General features: G+C 35.7%; 1 protein-coding gene across 4 annotated transcripts in view; it reads right to left on the bottom strand.

Annotated features, from left to right (window-relative positions):
- Window positions 1-15,305, bottom strand: part of LOC136025294 (uncharacterized) — an 84,374-nt gene that overhangs the window by 31,642 nt on the left and 37,427 nt on the right. For all 4 annotated transcript variants that reach the window (XM_065701182.1, XM_065701180.1, XM_065701181.1 and 1 more), the window contains exons 3-4: window positions 13,172-13,259; window positions 9,343-9,527 (exon numbers count right to left, since the gene is read on the bottom strand). In XM_065701182.1, the coding sequence (XP_065557254.1) occupies window positions 9,343-9,527; window positions 13,172-13,259 (273 nt within the window). The remainder of the gene's footprint in view (window positions 1-9,342; window positions 9,528-13,171; window positions 13,260-15,305) is intronic.

Below are 15,305 nucleotides of genomic sequence, written 5' to 3'. Positions count from 1 at the left end.
TTTTACAGCTAGTGATCCGTTTCACATGGTCAGGTGATTTTTCAAACAAGATTATATTTTGACAGGCAGCATTCATTGTAATTACGCAAAATACATCCGAAAAAGCTATTTTTTATTTGACACGAATAAAATTTTTACAATATTTTGTCACAAGACAATGAGACAAAACAAATTTCACGGAAGGAGAGATTGAAACAGAGATAGATGTAGGATAAGAGAGAGAGAAAGTAAAAACATTAGCAAATATTTTGAATATTTATGACACATTATAATGGGGGATTCTATCATGGTAATGCTCAAACTCATCCCATGACTTCCTTAATAAACATAAAAATGCGTGGATTAAATCTTTTTGTAATTCTTGTACCGTTAACTCTTCTTGATAACATGCAGATTGTACACCCTAAAGAAACAAAAGAGCTACTTGGTTCACTACCTGTCAAGTTGATCAATAAATTCTTACGTAAGGCATTTAATAGGAAAACAAAACAGGCCCGTAGGATCCATGAGAATTTCTTGTAGTGAAGCGTAAAACCTTGCACATAAACAAATTATTGTGTAAGCTCCACCAAAACAAGTATCGTTGAATCTCAAAACTATGTCTGTGACAAGGCATTTTGAATTTATATAGGTAAACATTAGGCTATCGTCTTGATACGTCTTAAGTGGGTACCAAGAACAATTTTTTACATGAGGGGGTTCTCCACTTCACTAACACCCTGAAAAATCCCTTGAGGGTTTTTCTAATTTAAAATTATTGAGGGATTGGTGATTCCTTATGGCTCCACATATAACCCCTATGGACCTCACAGGCAGCATTAATACGTAACTACCCTCACACATCTCTTAACTTTTCTTGGTAGCCTTCGTTACTGTTTTGACTTGCAAGCCTTTTATAATAGTACTAGCTGTTGGGGTGGCGAATCGCGCCACCCCAAAAAGTTTGGAAGAATAGAAAGATAAGCCTACAAACCAAGATTAGAATATTGGAAGCTACAGTGATGACAGTGGTCAAATATGGCTCTGAAGCATGAACACTCCGAAAAGCATATGAAAATTTACTAGATGTTTTCCAGAGAAATTGCCTACGGATTGTTCTGGGTACCCGGCTGACTGACCGTATTTCAAACAGTAGGTTGTACGAAAAGTGTGGTTCAATCCCGCTTTCTGGGGCTATAATGAAAGAAAGGTTGAGATGGCTAGGCCACGTTCTACGGATGAAGGATGACAGATTACCGAAGATTGTCCTTTTTGGCCAACCGTCTGGGGCTACACGGAAAGCAGGTCGTCCTTGTCTGGGTTGGGAGGATGTCATAAATAAGGATTTAAAGGAAATGGGAACTTCCTGGGAGGGTGTAAAGAGGGAGGCTTTAAATAGATTAGGTTGGAGGAGGAGCGTGCGTAGCTGTGTTGGCCTCAGGCGGCTTGGTGCTGCAGTGAGTTATTAGTAGTAGTAGTAGTAGTAGTAGTACACTGTACGACAAGTACGGTTCAATCCTGCTTTCTTAGGCTATAATTAGAGAGAGGTTGAGATGACTAGGGCACGTTATGTGGATGAAGGATGACAGATTACCGAAGATTGTCCATTTTGGCCAACCATATAGGGCTAAACGAAAAGCAGGTTGTCCATGGTTGGGGTGAAAGGATGTCATAAAGAAGGATTTAAAGGAAATGGGAACTTCCTGGGAAGGTCTAAAGAGAGAGGCTTTGAGTTGATTGGGATGGAGGAAGAACGTGCGTAGCTGTGTTGGCCTTAGGTGGCTGGGTGCTGCGATGAGTTGTTAGTAGCAGTAGCAGTAGTATATAATCTATAAGCTATGTCCTTCTTATTGTGAGGAATGGAGGATGCTAGCCCTTTCCTTAGAGGGGATTAGCCCTCCTCCCTCAAAGTGGTATGTATAAAAAGAAAAATTTAATAAGTAATAAAGTGTAGCCCAAAAGAAGACTTACAGCCTAAATACTTTACTACTGCAGGCTAAACCGATCAACCTGTTTCTTTTTTTTCAATAGTCATACCTTTGGTTTGCTTGGCCAGTGAATCGTTTTGAGAGGTCAAGGACACTCCTTTTCTTAAGCAAGATTGTATCTATAAATTTTGTCTAATCAAAATCATTATATATTTTCATATCTTACAGAACCCGTGTCAATTTCCTAATATTTTAATATGTCTGAAACGACATTGTTCAAATAAGGAACGGATACTGTGTATAGGTGGGAGGGACATTGAATATTTTTATCTTTTGCTCTATTAATCAACTATACCTTTTTTGCCATTTTGAAAAATTTGTTCCACTCTCTACCCTAGTTGTTGGGGGCGCTTCACGCCCCCCAAGCCCCCCGCGCGCGTAAGTCGTTACGCGCGCGTAACGACTTCGTCCCTTTCCTTGTCCCTTTCCAAAGAAAGGGACATTGTAGTGGTGTCCCTGTGTCCCACCTGTGAATATATATATATATATATATATATATATATATATATATATATATATATATATATATATATATATATATATATATATATATATATATATATATATATATATATATATTTAACTACGTAAAACTTGCGAATATACAACATTCTTGGCTGTCCCATTGTCTGTGCATATAAATAGATTGTCAGGTTTACCGACTCTTGAACATGCAACATATAATTGTCCATGGGAAAAACAATCTGTATTCAGATCTATACCTCATTATTCTAATGATTGCCCTTGAGCTTTGTTGATGATTATTGCTAATCGAACATTCCCTGTGTCCCCGTCGTCATTTATATATCCCCCTGTGCCCCCCAGCGTCCCCATTGTTGTTGTTTCCCTGTGTCCCGGTCGTCATTTGTGTCCCGGTGTCCTAGTCTGTAATTTCTCTTTGAGTGTCACGGTCGTCATTTATATTCCCTGTGTCCCGGTGTCCCGGTCGTCATTTGTGTTTCGGTGTCCCGGTCTGTAATTTCTCTTTGAGTGTCCTGGTCGTCATTTATATTCCCTGCGTCCCGGTCGTCATTTGTGTCCCGGTGCTTTGTTGATGGTGATTGCTAATCGAACATTCTTTGTGTCCCGGTCGCTTTCTCTTTGGGTGTCCCGGTCGTCATTTATATTCCCTATGTCTCGGTGTCCCGGTTGTCATTTGTGTCCCGATGTCCCGGTCTGTAATTTCGTCAGTCGACACACAAACATGACGTCACTCGACACACAGACACACAGACAACTTATTTATATATATATTGAATAGATTAACGTCATTCCAGCTTACGTCATTATATAGGTTTTACTTTTACGTCATTTATGGTAGTAACTTACGATTATGACATGATTTTTTTTTATCTACTTGCTAACTAAACATCTAGAGCCAAACGAAAAGCAGGTTATCCCAAAATAATACACACAGGAAAAGAGCCTTTGGCATTATCATAGCAGAAACTAGTAAAAAAAAAATACACTATCATCGCTCTTATCCAAGACAAACTCTAAAGTATATTTAATACAGACTTGCAGATCTCTTAACTTTTCTTGGTAGCTTTCATCACTGACTTTACTTGTCAACCTTTTATAATAGCATTAATTCATTGCAACTGATACTATTATGTAGGTTTTATTTTGACGTCATTTGTAGTTGTAACCGAAAATTATTATGTGATTTTTGGTATATACTTGTTGGCTAAACATCAAGAGCCGAACAAAAAGCAAGTCATTCCCGAATAATGCACACAGGGACCTTTTGCCATCTTAGCAGAAACTAAATAAAAAAAATTAAGTTGTCATCGCTTTTATCCAAGACACCCTTTAAAGTATATTCGATGCAGCCTCGCAGATCTCTAATATTGTTTTGTTAGCTTTCATCACTGACTTGACCTGTGAGACTTTTATAATAGTACTAACGTCATTGAAACTGATGTCATTATAGGTTTCACCTTAAAGTTCTTTCTGGTTGTGACCTATGATTAAGACGTCATTTATGATAGTATACGAAGTTGAAGTATTATGCTTTTATCTTAAATGTTGTGTTTTGTTAATTACAAAAAAACCCTAGATGTAATAATTTTCTCTACAACAAACCCTTAAACAGATCCATATGATGCCCCCCTTAAAGAGTGCCCCACTACTGGTAAAAATAAGATACGTCAGTGCTCTCCATGCAAAACAATGTTTTTTCTTGTTATTCAAGTCAGGGGACTGTAACTTTCCCGTAGAAGGTTTTCGGCCAAGGCAATTACTTTTTGTATCGATCCAAAGAACAAAATTTAGAGGTTTCAGGCTGTTTTCAAAATTCTCTTAAATTGATTCTCAAAATAAAATTTGACTATGAAGAATAATTGAAATAATAGTTACCTTTTCCGAATCAACTAGAAATCAAAACTCTTTCCCACGTGCCAGTTTTTTTAAACACGTTTTTTTTGGTACGATGAGCCGTGGTTCTTCCTTTACTAGATACAATAAAAAAAACTAGTTTTTAACTGAAAGTAAGGAGCGAAATTAAAACTTAAAACGAACAGAAATTACTCCGTATATGAAATGGATTGTCCCCTCCTCAACGCCTCGCTCTTTACGCTAAAGTTTTTAATTGTTTTAAGAAGTAGAATTATGGCAAAGAGTCAAACTTTAGCATAAAGAGTGAGGGACTGCGGAGGGGACAACCCATTTCAAATACGGAGTAATTTCTGTTCGTTTTAAGTTTTAATGTTGCTCCAACTTAAACTTGTTTTTTTTTTATTAATTTCTGAACGTTTTTGAATTAATGCATGTTTGATTTTGGCTCTCCGCACATAAATTATTAAAATGAAATTTACATATTAATTCTTTTTTTGGCTAAATGGCTTTCTCTTAGTTTTGATCAGACGATGTTGAGAAATAAGGGGTGGGGAAGGAGGCCTATCTGCCCTCCAATTTTCCAGTTATTTAAAAAGGCAACTAGAACTTTTAATTTTTAACGAACGTTTTTATTCGTAAAAAAAAATATACGTAACTTAAGAATTAACTTACGTAACAAACTTTTATATTCTTATATTTTTACTAGCTGTTGGAGTGGCGCTTCGCGCCACCCCAACACCTAGTTGGTGGGGCGCTTCGCAACCCCCCAAGCCCCCCCACGCGTAAGTCGTTACGCGCCATTGTAGTTGTGTCCCTGTGTCCCACCTGTGAATAGATATATATATATATATATATATATATATATATATATATATATATATATATATATATATATATATATATATATATATATATATATATATATATATATATATATATATATATATATATATATATATATATATATATATATATATATATATATATATATATATATATATATATATATATATATATATATATATATATATATATATATATATATATATATATATATATATATATATATATATATATATATATATATATATATATATATATATATATATATATATATATATGTTGCATATAAATAGATTGTCAAGTTTACTGACTCTTGAACATGCAACATATAATTGTCCATGGGAAAAACAATCCGTATTCAGATCTATACCTCATTATTCTAATGATGTGTCCCTGTGTCCCGGTCGTCATTTATATTCCCTGTGTCCCGGTGTCCTGGTCGTCATTTGTGTCCCGGTCTGTAATTTCTATTCGAGCAATCCCTGTGTCCCGGTCTTCATTTATATATCCCGCCTGTGCCCCCGGCATCCCCGTTGTAGTTGTGTCCCTGTGTCCCGGTCGTCATTTATATTCCCTGTGTCCCGGTCGTGATTTGTGTCCGGGTGTCCCAGTCTGTAATTTCTCCTTGAGGTTCCCGGTCGTCATTTATATTCCCTGTGTCCCGGTCGTCATTTGTGTCCCGGTGTCCCGGTATGTAATTTCATCAGTTACAAACATGACGTCAGTCGACAAACAACTTCATGACGCATACAGCTCAATCCTTATAATGACGTCAGTCGACAATCATGACGTCAGTTGACACACAAACATGACGTCACTCGAAACACACACACATACAACTTATTTTCATATATATAGATTATGTATATGAGGGGGTTTGTCCCCTCGTTAATAGCTCGCTTTTTACACTAAATCTTAAGTTTTGTCCCAATTCTTTAAGAATGACCCCTGAATCAGAAAGGCCGTAGAATAAATAGTTGAAATTACTAAAAATACTTTAGCATAAAGAGCGAGGTATTTATCTCCTCCTAAATACCTCACTCTTTATGCTAAAGTATTTTTAGAACCCCTCATATGCGTAATAATCTCTTTTCGTTTTAAGTTTTAATGCTACTCCTTACTTTCAATTGAAAAAACTTTCTCATGTTTATTTTTTCATTGTTTTTTTTATAGTAATGCTAGAAAATCCCGCGCCCTTTTCATTGAATTTCTCTTCCCCCATGACATATTCCTCCAAGGAAAGATCCTGCCACATAGCCCCCTCCCCTCAACACCACCCCCAAACCAAAAAAAATCCCCCTGAAAACGTCTGTACACTTCCCAATAACCATTATTATATGTAAACACTGGTCAAAGTTTGTAACTTGCAGCCCCTCCCCCAGGGACTGTGGGGGAGTAAGTCATTCCCAAAGACATAGTTATTATGGTTTTTATTATGCGGAACAAAATGGCTATCTCAAAATTTTGATCTGTTGACTTTGGAGAAAAAATGAGCGTGGGAGGGGGCCTAGGTGCCCTCCAATTTTTTTGGTCACTGAAAATGGCACTAGAACTTTTCATTTCCGTCAGATTTACCCTCTTGCGACATTCTAGGACCACTTGGTCGATAATATGACCCCTGGAAAAAAAAAATAAACACGCACCCGTGACCTGTCTTCTGGCAAAAAATACGAAATTTCATATTTATGTTGATAAGATCTTGAAATTTTTTCAATAGAGTTCTCTGATACGCTGAATGCGATGGTGTGATTTTTGTTAATATTCTATGACTTTTAGGGGGTGTTTTCCCCTATTTTCCAAAATAAGGCAAATAGGGGTTTCAGCTGTGAAAGTTCAAACGTTGCGATTTTCATTTCTGTTCGATACATTTTTGTTGGATTTCAGGGTATTTTTTGAACTTCTTACAGGTTTCTTTTCGCAAAACTGTTTTCAAACAGTTCGTGGTAACGAACTGTAGTAAGGAGCGACCCGGCTCAATAGTAACCGAAACTCTAAAAAATTGAATTTTGATATCAATAGCTACATCAAAGGAATCGCATTTTAATGCTGATTTTAAATATATAAATTTCATCAAGTTTAGTTTTACCCATCAAAAGTTACGAGCCTGAGAAAATTTGCCTTATTTAAGAAAATAGGGAGAAACACCCCCTAAAAGTCGTAGAATCTTAACGAAAATGACACCATCAGATTCAGCGTATCAGAGAACCCTACTATAGAAGTTTCAAGCTCCTATCTACAAAAATGTGGAATTTTGTATTTTTTGCCAGAAGACAAATCACGGGTGCGTGTTTATTTGTTTGTTTTTTTTTTTTTTCCCAGGGGTCATCGTATCGACCAAGTGGTCCTAGAATTTTGCAAGAGGGCTCATTCTAATGGAAATGAAAAGTTCTAGTGCCCTTTTTAAGTGACCAAAAAAATTGGAGGGCATCTAGGCCCCCTCCCACGCTCATTGTTTTTCCCAAAGTCAACGGATCAAAATTTTGAGATAGCCATTTTGTTCAGCATAGTCGAAAACCATAATAACTATGTCTTTGGGGATGACTTACTCCCCCACAATCCCTGGTGGAGGGGCTGCAAGTTACAAACTTTGACCAGTGTTTACATATAGTAATGGTTATTGGGAAGTGTACAGACGTTTTCAGGGGGATTTTATTTTGTTTGGGGGTGGGGCTGAGGAGAGGGGGCTATGTTGGAGGATCTTTCCTTGGAGGAATCTGTCATGGGGGAAGAAAAATTCAATGAAAAGGGCGCAGGGTTCTCTAGCATTACTATAAGAAAACAATGAAAAATAAATATGAAAACGTTTTTTCAAATGAAAGGAAGAAGTAGCATTGAAAGTTAAAACGAACAGAGATAATTACGCATATGAGGGGTTCTAAAAATACTTTAGCAAAAGAGCGAGGTATTTAGGAGGAGATAAATACCTTGCTCTTTATGCTAAAGTATTTTTAGTAATTTCAACTATTTATTCTACGGTCTTTCTGATTCAGGGGTCATTCTTAAAGAATTGGGACAAAACTTACGATTTAGTGTAAAGAGCGAGGTATTAACGAGGGTACAAACCCCCTCGTATACATAATAAAAATATAAGGTTATGAAAGTTTGTTACGTAAGTTAATTCTTAAGTTACGTTTATTTTTTACTAATAAAAACGTTCATTAAAAATTACAAGTTCTAGTTGCCTTTTTAAGTAACCGAAAAATTGGAGGGCAACTAGGCCCCCTTCTCCACCCCTTATCTCTCAAAATCGTCTGATCAAAACTAAGAGAAAGCCATTTAGCCAAAAAAAGAATTAATATACAAGTTTCATTTTAATAATTTATGTGCGGAGAGCCAAAACCAAACATGAATTAATTCAAAAACGTTCAGAAATGAAATAAAAAAAAAACTAATTTTTTTAGCTGAAAGTAAGGAGCGACATTAAAACTTAAAACGAACAGAAATTACTCCGTATATGAAATGGGTTGTCCCCTCCGCAATCCCTCGCTCTTTACGCTGAAGTTTGACTCTTTGCCACAATTCTACTTTTTAAAACAATTAAAAGCTTTAGCGTAAAGAGCGAGGGATTGCGGAGGGGACAACCCATTTCATATACGGATTAATTTCTGTTCGTTTTAAGTTTTAATGTCGCTCCTTACTTTCAGCTAAAAAAATTAGTTTTTTTTTATTTAATTACCATTAAGATTAGTCCGAATCACGGTTACCACTGTTTCTCACTTGATAGTTTTTTTTTTTTTTTTTTTTTTTTTTTTTTTTTTTTTTTTTTTTTTTTTTTTTTTTTAAGAAGTTTGAAAATTTTCGTTTACTATGGACTAGGGTTTGTTCTTAAGGGAGCAACCATGATTCGTTGACAGGCACTCTCTTGTTAGTCACGTTTAAAATCTATCACGGCTCCCATCTCTTATAGCTACAAATTATGGGGGGGTTACTTCCCCCAAGAAATTGTTGCATGTCATCCTAAAAACGACCACTTACTGTCAAGAGTAATTCAAATAAAAGAAGAGTCCATGCTTAGATGGAAATATGAGGTAACAAGGTTTGATAATACAATTCTCCGACTTAGGCAGATAAAATTGCATGTTCAATTTGTAATCATATATTACAATAAGTAGCTATAAGAATAAAGCACAAAAACAAAAAGATTGACTTCGCAATCATAAACGATTCCTAACAAAAGTTAGTTTTCAAACCTTACCTGTCAAAGCTATCATTGCCATGAATAGTGAGTTACTTGATTGACTAGCATCTTGCTGGACTGTATTTCTGCTTTCTTCTATTAGGTTATTCCATGCACCATCTAAATCGTTTTGAACTTCCTTCAACATGGCATATTCATATTTTTCCAGAATTGAGATACTTTTGGATAAATTTTGAAATTGGCTGAAATGGTCAAGACTGCAATTAACCAAATAATGTTTATTGTCTTAGCACTAAAGTACTTCATGGAATAACTTACAGTTCACAAATCAGCTTACACGAATCACGAATCAACTTACAGTTGACACAGTTAAAAAAAAAAAAAATTTAATACGTTCTTAAGGGCTGTTCCCCTCCTCCCCCTTACCCCAAAATTTTTTTTAATTACAAGGTTACCCATCCCCGAAATGTAAGATTTTTGGGGGACAACCTTACTTTTCAAAATATAGGGGGTTTCAAGTAACAACTTGAAAAGTTGTTACTTTTCAACAACATTATTTTGTTGCTTTTTTCAATTTTTTCAATGGAAATACTAAAAAGATTAAATTTAAGGAAAATACAAAAAAAAAGTATTTACACAATTTAGAGGGAAAAATCAAAGGGGGCAACTGAACCCATGCCTTGCCTTCCAATTTACGTTCCAGCTCTGCATGTGCCGTTTTTAATTCCAGAAAAAGAACGAACTTTTTAATGGAATACCACGCTCTTACATATGCAAGAGAGAAGGCTTGGAACAGTAATATAACTCTGATATGGGAGCTTTTTACCAAATATTGGCCCTGCTTTGTTCTCTAGAGGAAAAAAAATCAGAAGTAGTAGAGGACAAATGGGATAAGAAGAACAGATCATCATTCTATTTTTGTATCCGAAAAACAAAATGGACAATATAGTAGAACCAAAAAGGTAATCGGAGATCTAAACATTTTTTATGGTCCGGGGCACAAATTAGGTGGCGGGCAAGGGGGAATAGCCATAGTTGCTTACTGTCCTTAAATTTCGAAGAACAAATTTTTGTTTCTTTTTCATTAAAAAAATAGAAAAAACAAAAAATCCCCCCCCTAAGTAATATTTTTTAAAATATATTTTTATATCTTTTATTCAGGAAAAAAAGGTAAAATTGTCTCTATCTCCCCTCCCCGAAATTTATGCTAACTGGTGCCCCTGTATAGTAGACTATATGGTGAAGATACAGTATATAAAAAAAACAATCTCTTAATCAACTAACAGATATTTTTTTTTTTAACTAATAAAAAGTTTTATCACAGGCTACTAAAAAATGAGAAATAAATTCAAATTAAAAAGAAAAATTTCATCTCAAAAAGCTCCAAAAACTAAATGAGAATTTTTTGTTATCAGGAAAAACTGTAATTTTTGAAGACTAAAACTGAAAGGTAGAGGTGGTAAAAGAGGTCGTGACTTAAAAGTTGTCTTTCAAAGAATCATGACCATCCAACATCATTATTGCCCCAAGTTTTCACCTTTAGTTTGTTTGTTTTTTTAATCAGTTATTTCTAATTGAGAAATAATTTCTCGTTGAGATGGCTAGGCCACGTTCTGCGGATGAAGGATGACAGATTGCCGAAGATTGTCCTTTTTGGCCAACCGTCTGGGGCTACACGGAAAGCAGGTCGTCCTTGTCTGGGTTGGATGGATGCCATAAATAAAGATTTAAAGGAAATGGGAGCTTCCTGGGAGGGTGTAAAGAGGGAGGCCTTGAATAGATTAGGTTGGAGGAGGAGCGTGCGTAGCTGTGTTGGCTTCAGGCGGCTTGGTGCTGCAGTGAGTTTAGTAGTAGTAATAGTAGTAGCAGTAGTAGTAGTAGTAGTAGTAGTAGTAGTAGTAGTAGTAGTAGTAGTAGTAGTAGTAGTAGTAGTAGTAGTAGTAGTAGTAGTAGTAGTTATTTCTCGTAAAACAGTTGGAATAGTTTCTCAAAATAATCTTTTGACTATATTGTGTTTTGAAAAGTTTATAAGAAACATTATCTCAGGAAATAATATTTCCAACTTGACATGAAACTCACGACACGATTCAGAAAAGCTTATATTAATATGCATTACAACATCAATGTTTTAGATAAAATTCGACCAGGAAAAGGATTGAGGAGAAAGTCCCCAACCATATTGAACTACAATACAAAATATAGGGGTGCATCAAACTAAAATATAATATGCAGATTTTGACCTTCGGGAAAAAAAATTCGAATAATACCAATATTTCTAGCTAATATATTTCAAGCTTTCTCAATATGACCTTTCAATGAGAGTGATTGGTCCGCAATAATACCAAGATATCGCAAACTTGCCATCCTTTGTGTTGAAAGGCCACCAGGTGCAACAGAAGATATCAATGGATAACGATCGACGGACAGTCAAAAAACTACAAAATTAGTTTTATTCAGGGTTTCTACCCCTAGTGATTTATCACTATTTCTATTGATCACTAGATTGTTGAAGAAATTTTCAAATCAACCAAAAAATCCCTAATTCTAGGGATTTTTTTTTCTCCCCGGGTGGCAACCCTAGTCTTATTGTTATCAATAGTAATCTCGGTGGACCTTATCCAAATGGGTATCTTCTGAAAAGTATTAGAAAATAAAGTAACCATCAAATCAGTCGTTTTTGCAGTCACAATTAGAGTTGTATCATCAGCAAACATCGGAACGGAAATATTTATCTCTTTTTCCGTTAAGTCTAAAACCTTAATCACAAGTGGCTGAAGGGAAGAAGGACAATCATTTACATAAATCAAAATTAAAAAGGGGCAAAAAATAATCCTTTGTGGTGCGCCACATCTAATAAGTAATGGTTGATATATTAAGTCAGATATTTTTATTCTTTGTGAATGAACAGAAAGGAGACTAATTATCAATTTGCGAAATCTTCCAGCAACGTTATCTCTTCGCAACTTTTCAGTATAGAATTGTCAACAGTATGAAAAGATTTATTAATATCTAAGAATAATGTTGCAAACCGTATTATCACCTTCACTCATAAAGAGAATAGGCGGTCTCCCATAATAAACAAGTTTGTAAGTAATTAATGGTGTGGTTAGGGTTATATAGTGAAGATACAGCAAGGCCACCACCCTCTCATCTTCAGCGCCAGATTCCACCTTGCAAAAAGAACGACGGTTGGAAAACAGCACTCAGGGGATGTCTTAAGGAAGACTCTACACTGTTCAGATCACACTTGGAAAATCTTTGATTTTTACCTGAGACTTTGTCATGGAGTGTTATCTTTGTTGCCTTATGTACCATTGCACCAATAGGTATAAGAAACCCTTGTTAAATAAGTGACAAGGGTATATTTAAATATGCGGAAGCACTTAGCTCAAATCATAACCCTGTGGTGATCATTAGCGATAAAAAGAATGAACAGGCTATCTTAAATCATCCTGAAAGTCGCAAATACTTTCGTTATGACGCTTCGCATGCTACAGCAATCGTTGAAGCAATGATCTTGAACATTAGCCAATCTAGTTGAAAGTTGATTTAAGGAAGTATTTTCCAAGAACGAGGTTATTCGAAAAAGTGAAGAGCTATATACCTAAAATGAGCAAAAAAAGGTCATACAATAATCAAAGCTTAAAAAACTGTAATTATTTTAAATAAATATTGAAACCCAAAATAACAAGGAATGAAAAAGAACAGTTACATCACGCATGAACATAACATACTCGGTTATGGAAAAGTAATGGGAACCAAATTAAACAATGAAGTCAAAATGGAAACGGGTAGAAATTACCAGAAATAAGAACAGAACTTCTTGTAGATCCAATGGATAAAGAATAAAATAAATTTTTAAATAAATAAAGATAAAGGTACTAACACGGAGTCCGGACTGATCTGTGGCATCAGCTCAATTAAATGTTCTGGTTGTATTTGAAAAAAGACTGCGTTGAAAAACGTCTCCATCTCTGAAAAATAAAGGTAATCAGCAAGAAAAGAGTATAATGCAAGAAAATTGTTCACCAACAGCAAAAACAACGTATGATACACGTCTAGAGCAGCTCTTAGAAAGCACAAACACAGACAATCGGCATTTATAATTTTTTTTTTCATTGTAAAATAACCAAGTTCAAAGCAGCTCTTTGTGCGGTGCATAAATATGGCTTTATGTATTGTTAATATGATGGATGCAGAATCTTTTCAGTGTGTTCTGCTAATGTGCGCAATCTCTCACCAAACTGTTTTATTTTTCACCAAATCTCATTTCTTATGCTCCACGTACATCAAATGCTGTTACGGGAGGAGCAAAGACAATTATTGCAATCTATTATTAACAGTTCAAATAGGCATAGTAAAGGGTATCTGAGAAGTAAATCCTATTCCTGTTATGGCATTGAGACGAAGGTTGTTTTTTTTCCATCCTTCCATTTGTCTGGGAGACTTCGTTTAACTATTCATAGGGAGAAGAATAGCGCTGAGAAAGTAAAGAGTTATATGGCTTCCATGTATTATTTATTTGTTATTCTTTTAACCAGGCCACATTGTTTGGAAGGAGTGGTCGTAAAGGTTTCGGGGCTAAGTTTCTTGTACTTTTTTGAGAGTAGAAAAGTATTAGATGGCTACTAGCCCCTACGAGCCTCCTTTTTAGCTACCTCCCCCTCCACTCCCCCTTTAAGCTACCTTTCCCTCTAAAACTCAAAGACATCAGATCAAATTTTGATATAATCATATTTTCAGAATAGTCAAATGGATTAGTCTAAGGGAGTGGCATGATCTTTCGCACCCCCTGGTTTAAGGGCTGCAAATATTTTAGTTTTTGAATTGCTTACATATAGGTTTTAAAATAGAGGAGGTGGACATGCCTGATCCTGGGTGTCTAAAAAAGCTGAAGGTATCCAATCGATCAAACATCAACCCATATATTTATACTAAAATGATTGGGAATCTTTTGGGGATCTTGAACTAAATAAAAAAAAACCTATTTACATCCAGGTTGTGGAATCCGTAATGACTCAAGAAGAGCCAAGGGTGTTAAGTTGAAACTGTCAAAGAATGTTGAAGGGGTGCTGAACTAAATGGAAAGAAACTATGTGTATTCATGTTGTTAAAATGGTGCATTTGCAATATCTTAGGAACGGCTGAGGGTATTCAGCTGAAACTATCAAGGAATATTGGAGAGGATGCAGTACTAAATCAAAGGACATTACGCGCATCAAAGTTCTCAAGTTAACGTACCAAGAATACCGCAGGAAAAGCCAAGAGTATTAGGAAAACGTTTCAGGACACGTTCTTGCAGCAAGACTGTCAAAAGGAATTGCCTGCAATTGCTATTTAGTATTAGGAAAACGTTTCAGGACACGTTCTTGCAGCAAGACTGTCAAAAGGAATTGCCTGCAATTGCTATTTAGTATTAGGAAAACGTTTCAGGACACGTTCTTGCAGCAAGACTGTCAAAAGGAATTGCCTGCAATTTCTCCAGAGCTGCTATTGCTATTTAGTTGGATCTTAAAAATAATGTTGAAGGGGATGTGGAACCAAATCAAATGAAATTAAGCACATACACTTTGTTAAATGACGTACCTGGAATGCCTCAGGAACGGCTAAGGGTATTAAGTTGGAGCTATTAGGGAATATTCAAGGGGCTGTTGAACTTCAAAAGACAATATGTCTGTCCAGGTTTTCAAAATGGCACAACTAAAATATATCAAGAAAAGCTAATGGTCTTAAGTTGATGTTAAATTACTTTGAAAAACACTACCTGCATTGAAGCTGTCATAATGGCCTCTGTGTAATATTAAATAAAAAAAACTAGTTTTTTTAACTGAAAGTAAGGAGCGACATTAAAACTTAAAACGAACAGAAATTACTCCGTATATGAAATGGGTTGTCCCCTCCGCAGTCCCTCGCTCTTTACGCTAAAGTTTTTAATTGTTTTAAAAAGTAGAATTGTGGCAAAGAGTCAAACTTTAGCGTAAAGAGCGAGGGACTGCGGAGGGGACAACCCATTTCATATA

The sequence above is a fragment of the Artemia franciscana genome, chromosome 3 (assembly GCF_032884065.1).
Source record: "Artemia franciscana chromosome 3, ASM3288406v1, whole genome shotgun sequence".
Classification (NCBI taxonomy): Eukaryota; Metazoa; Arthropoda; class Branchiopoda; order Anostraca; family Artemiidae; genus Artemia; species Artemia franciscana.
Note: the sequence above shows the minus strand (reverse complement) of the source record. Positions and strands in the feature narration are given on the sequence as shown.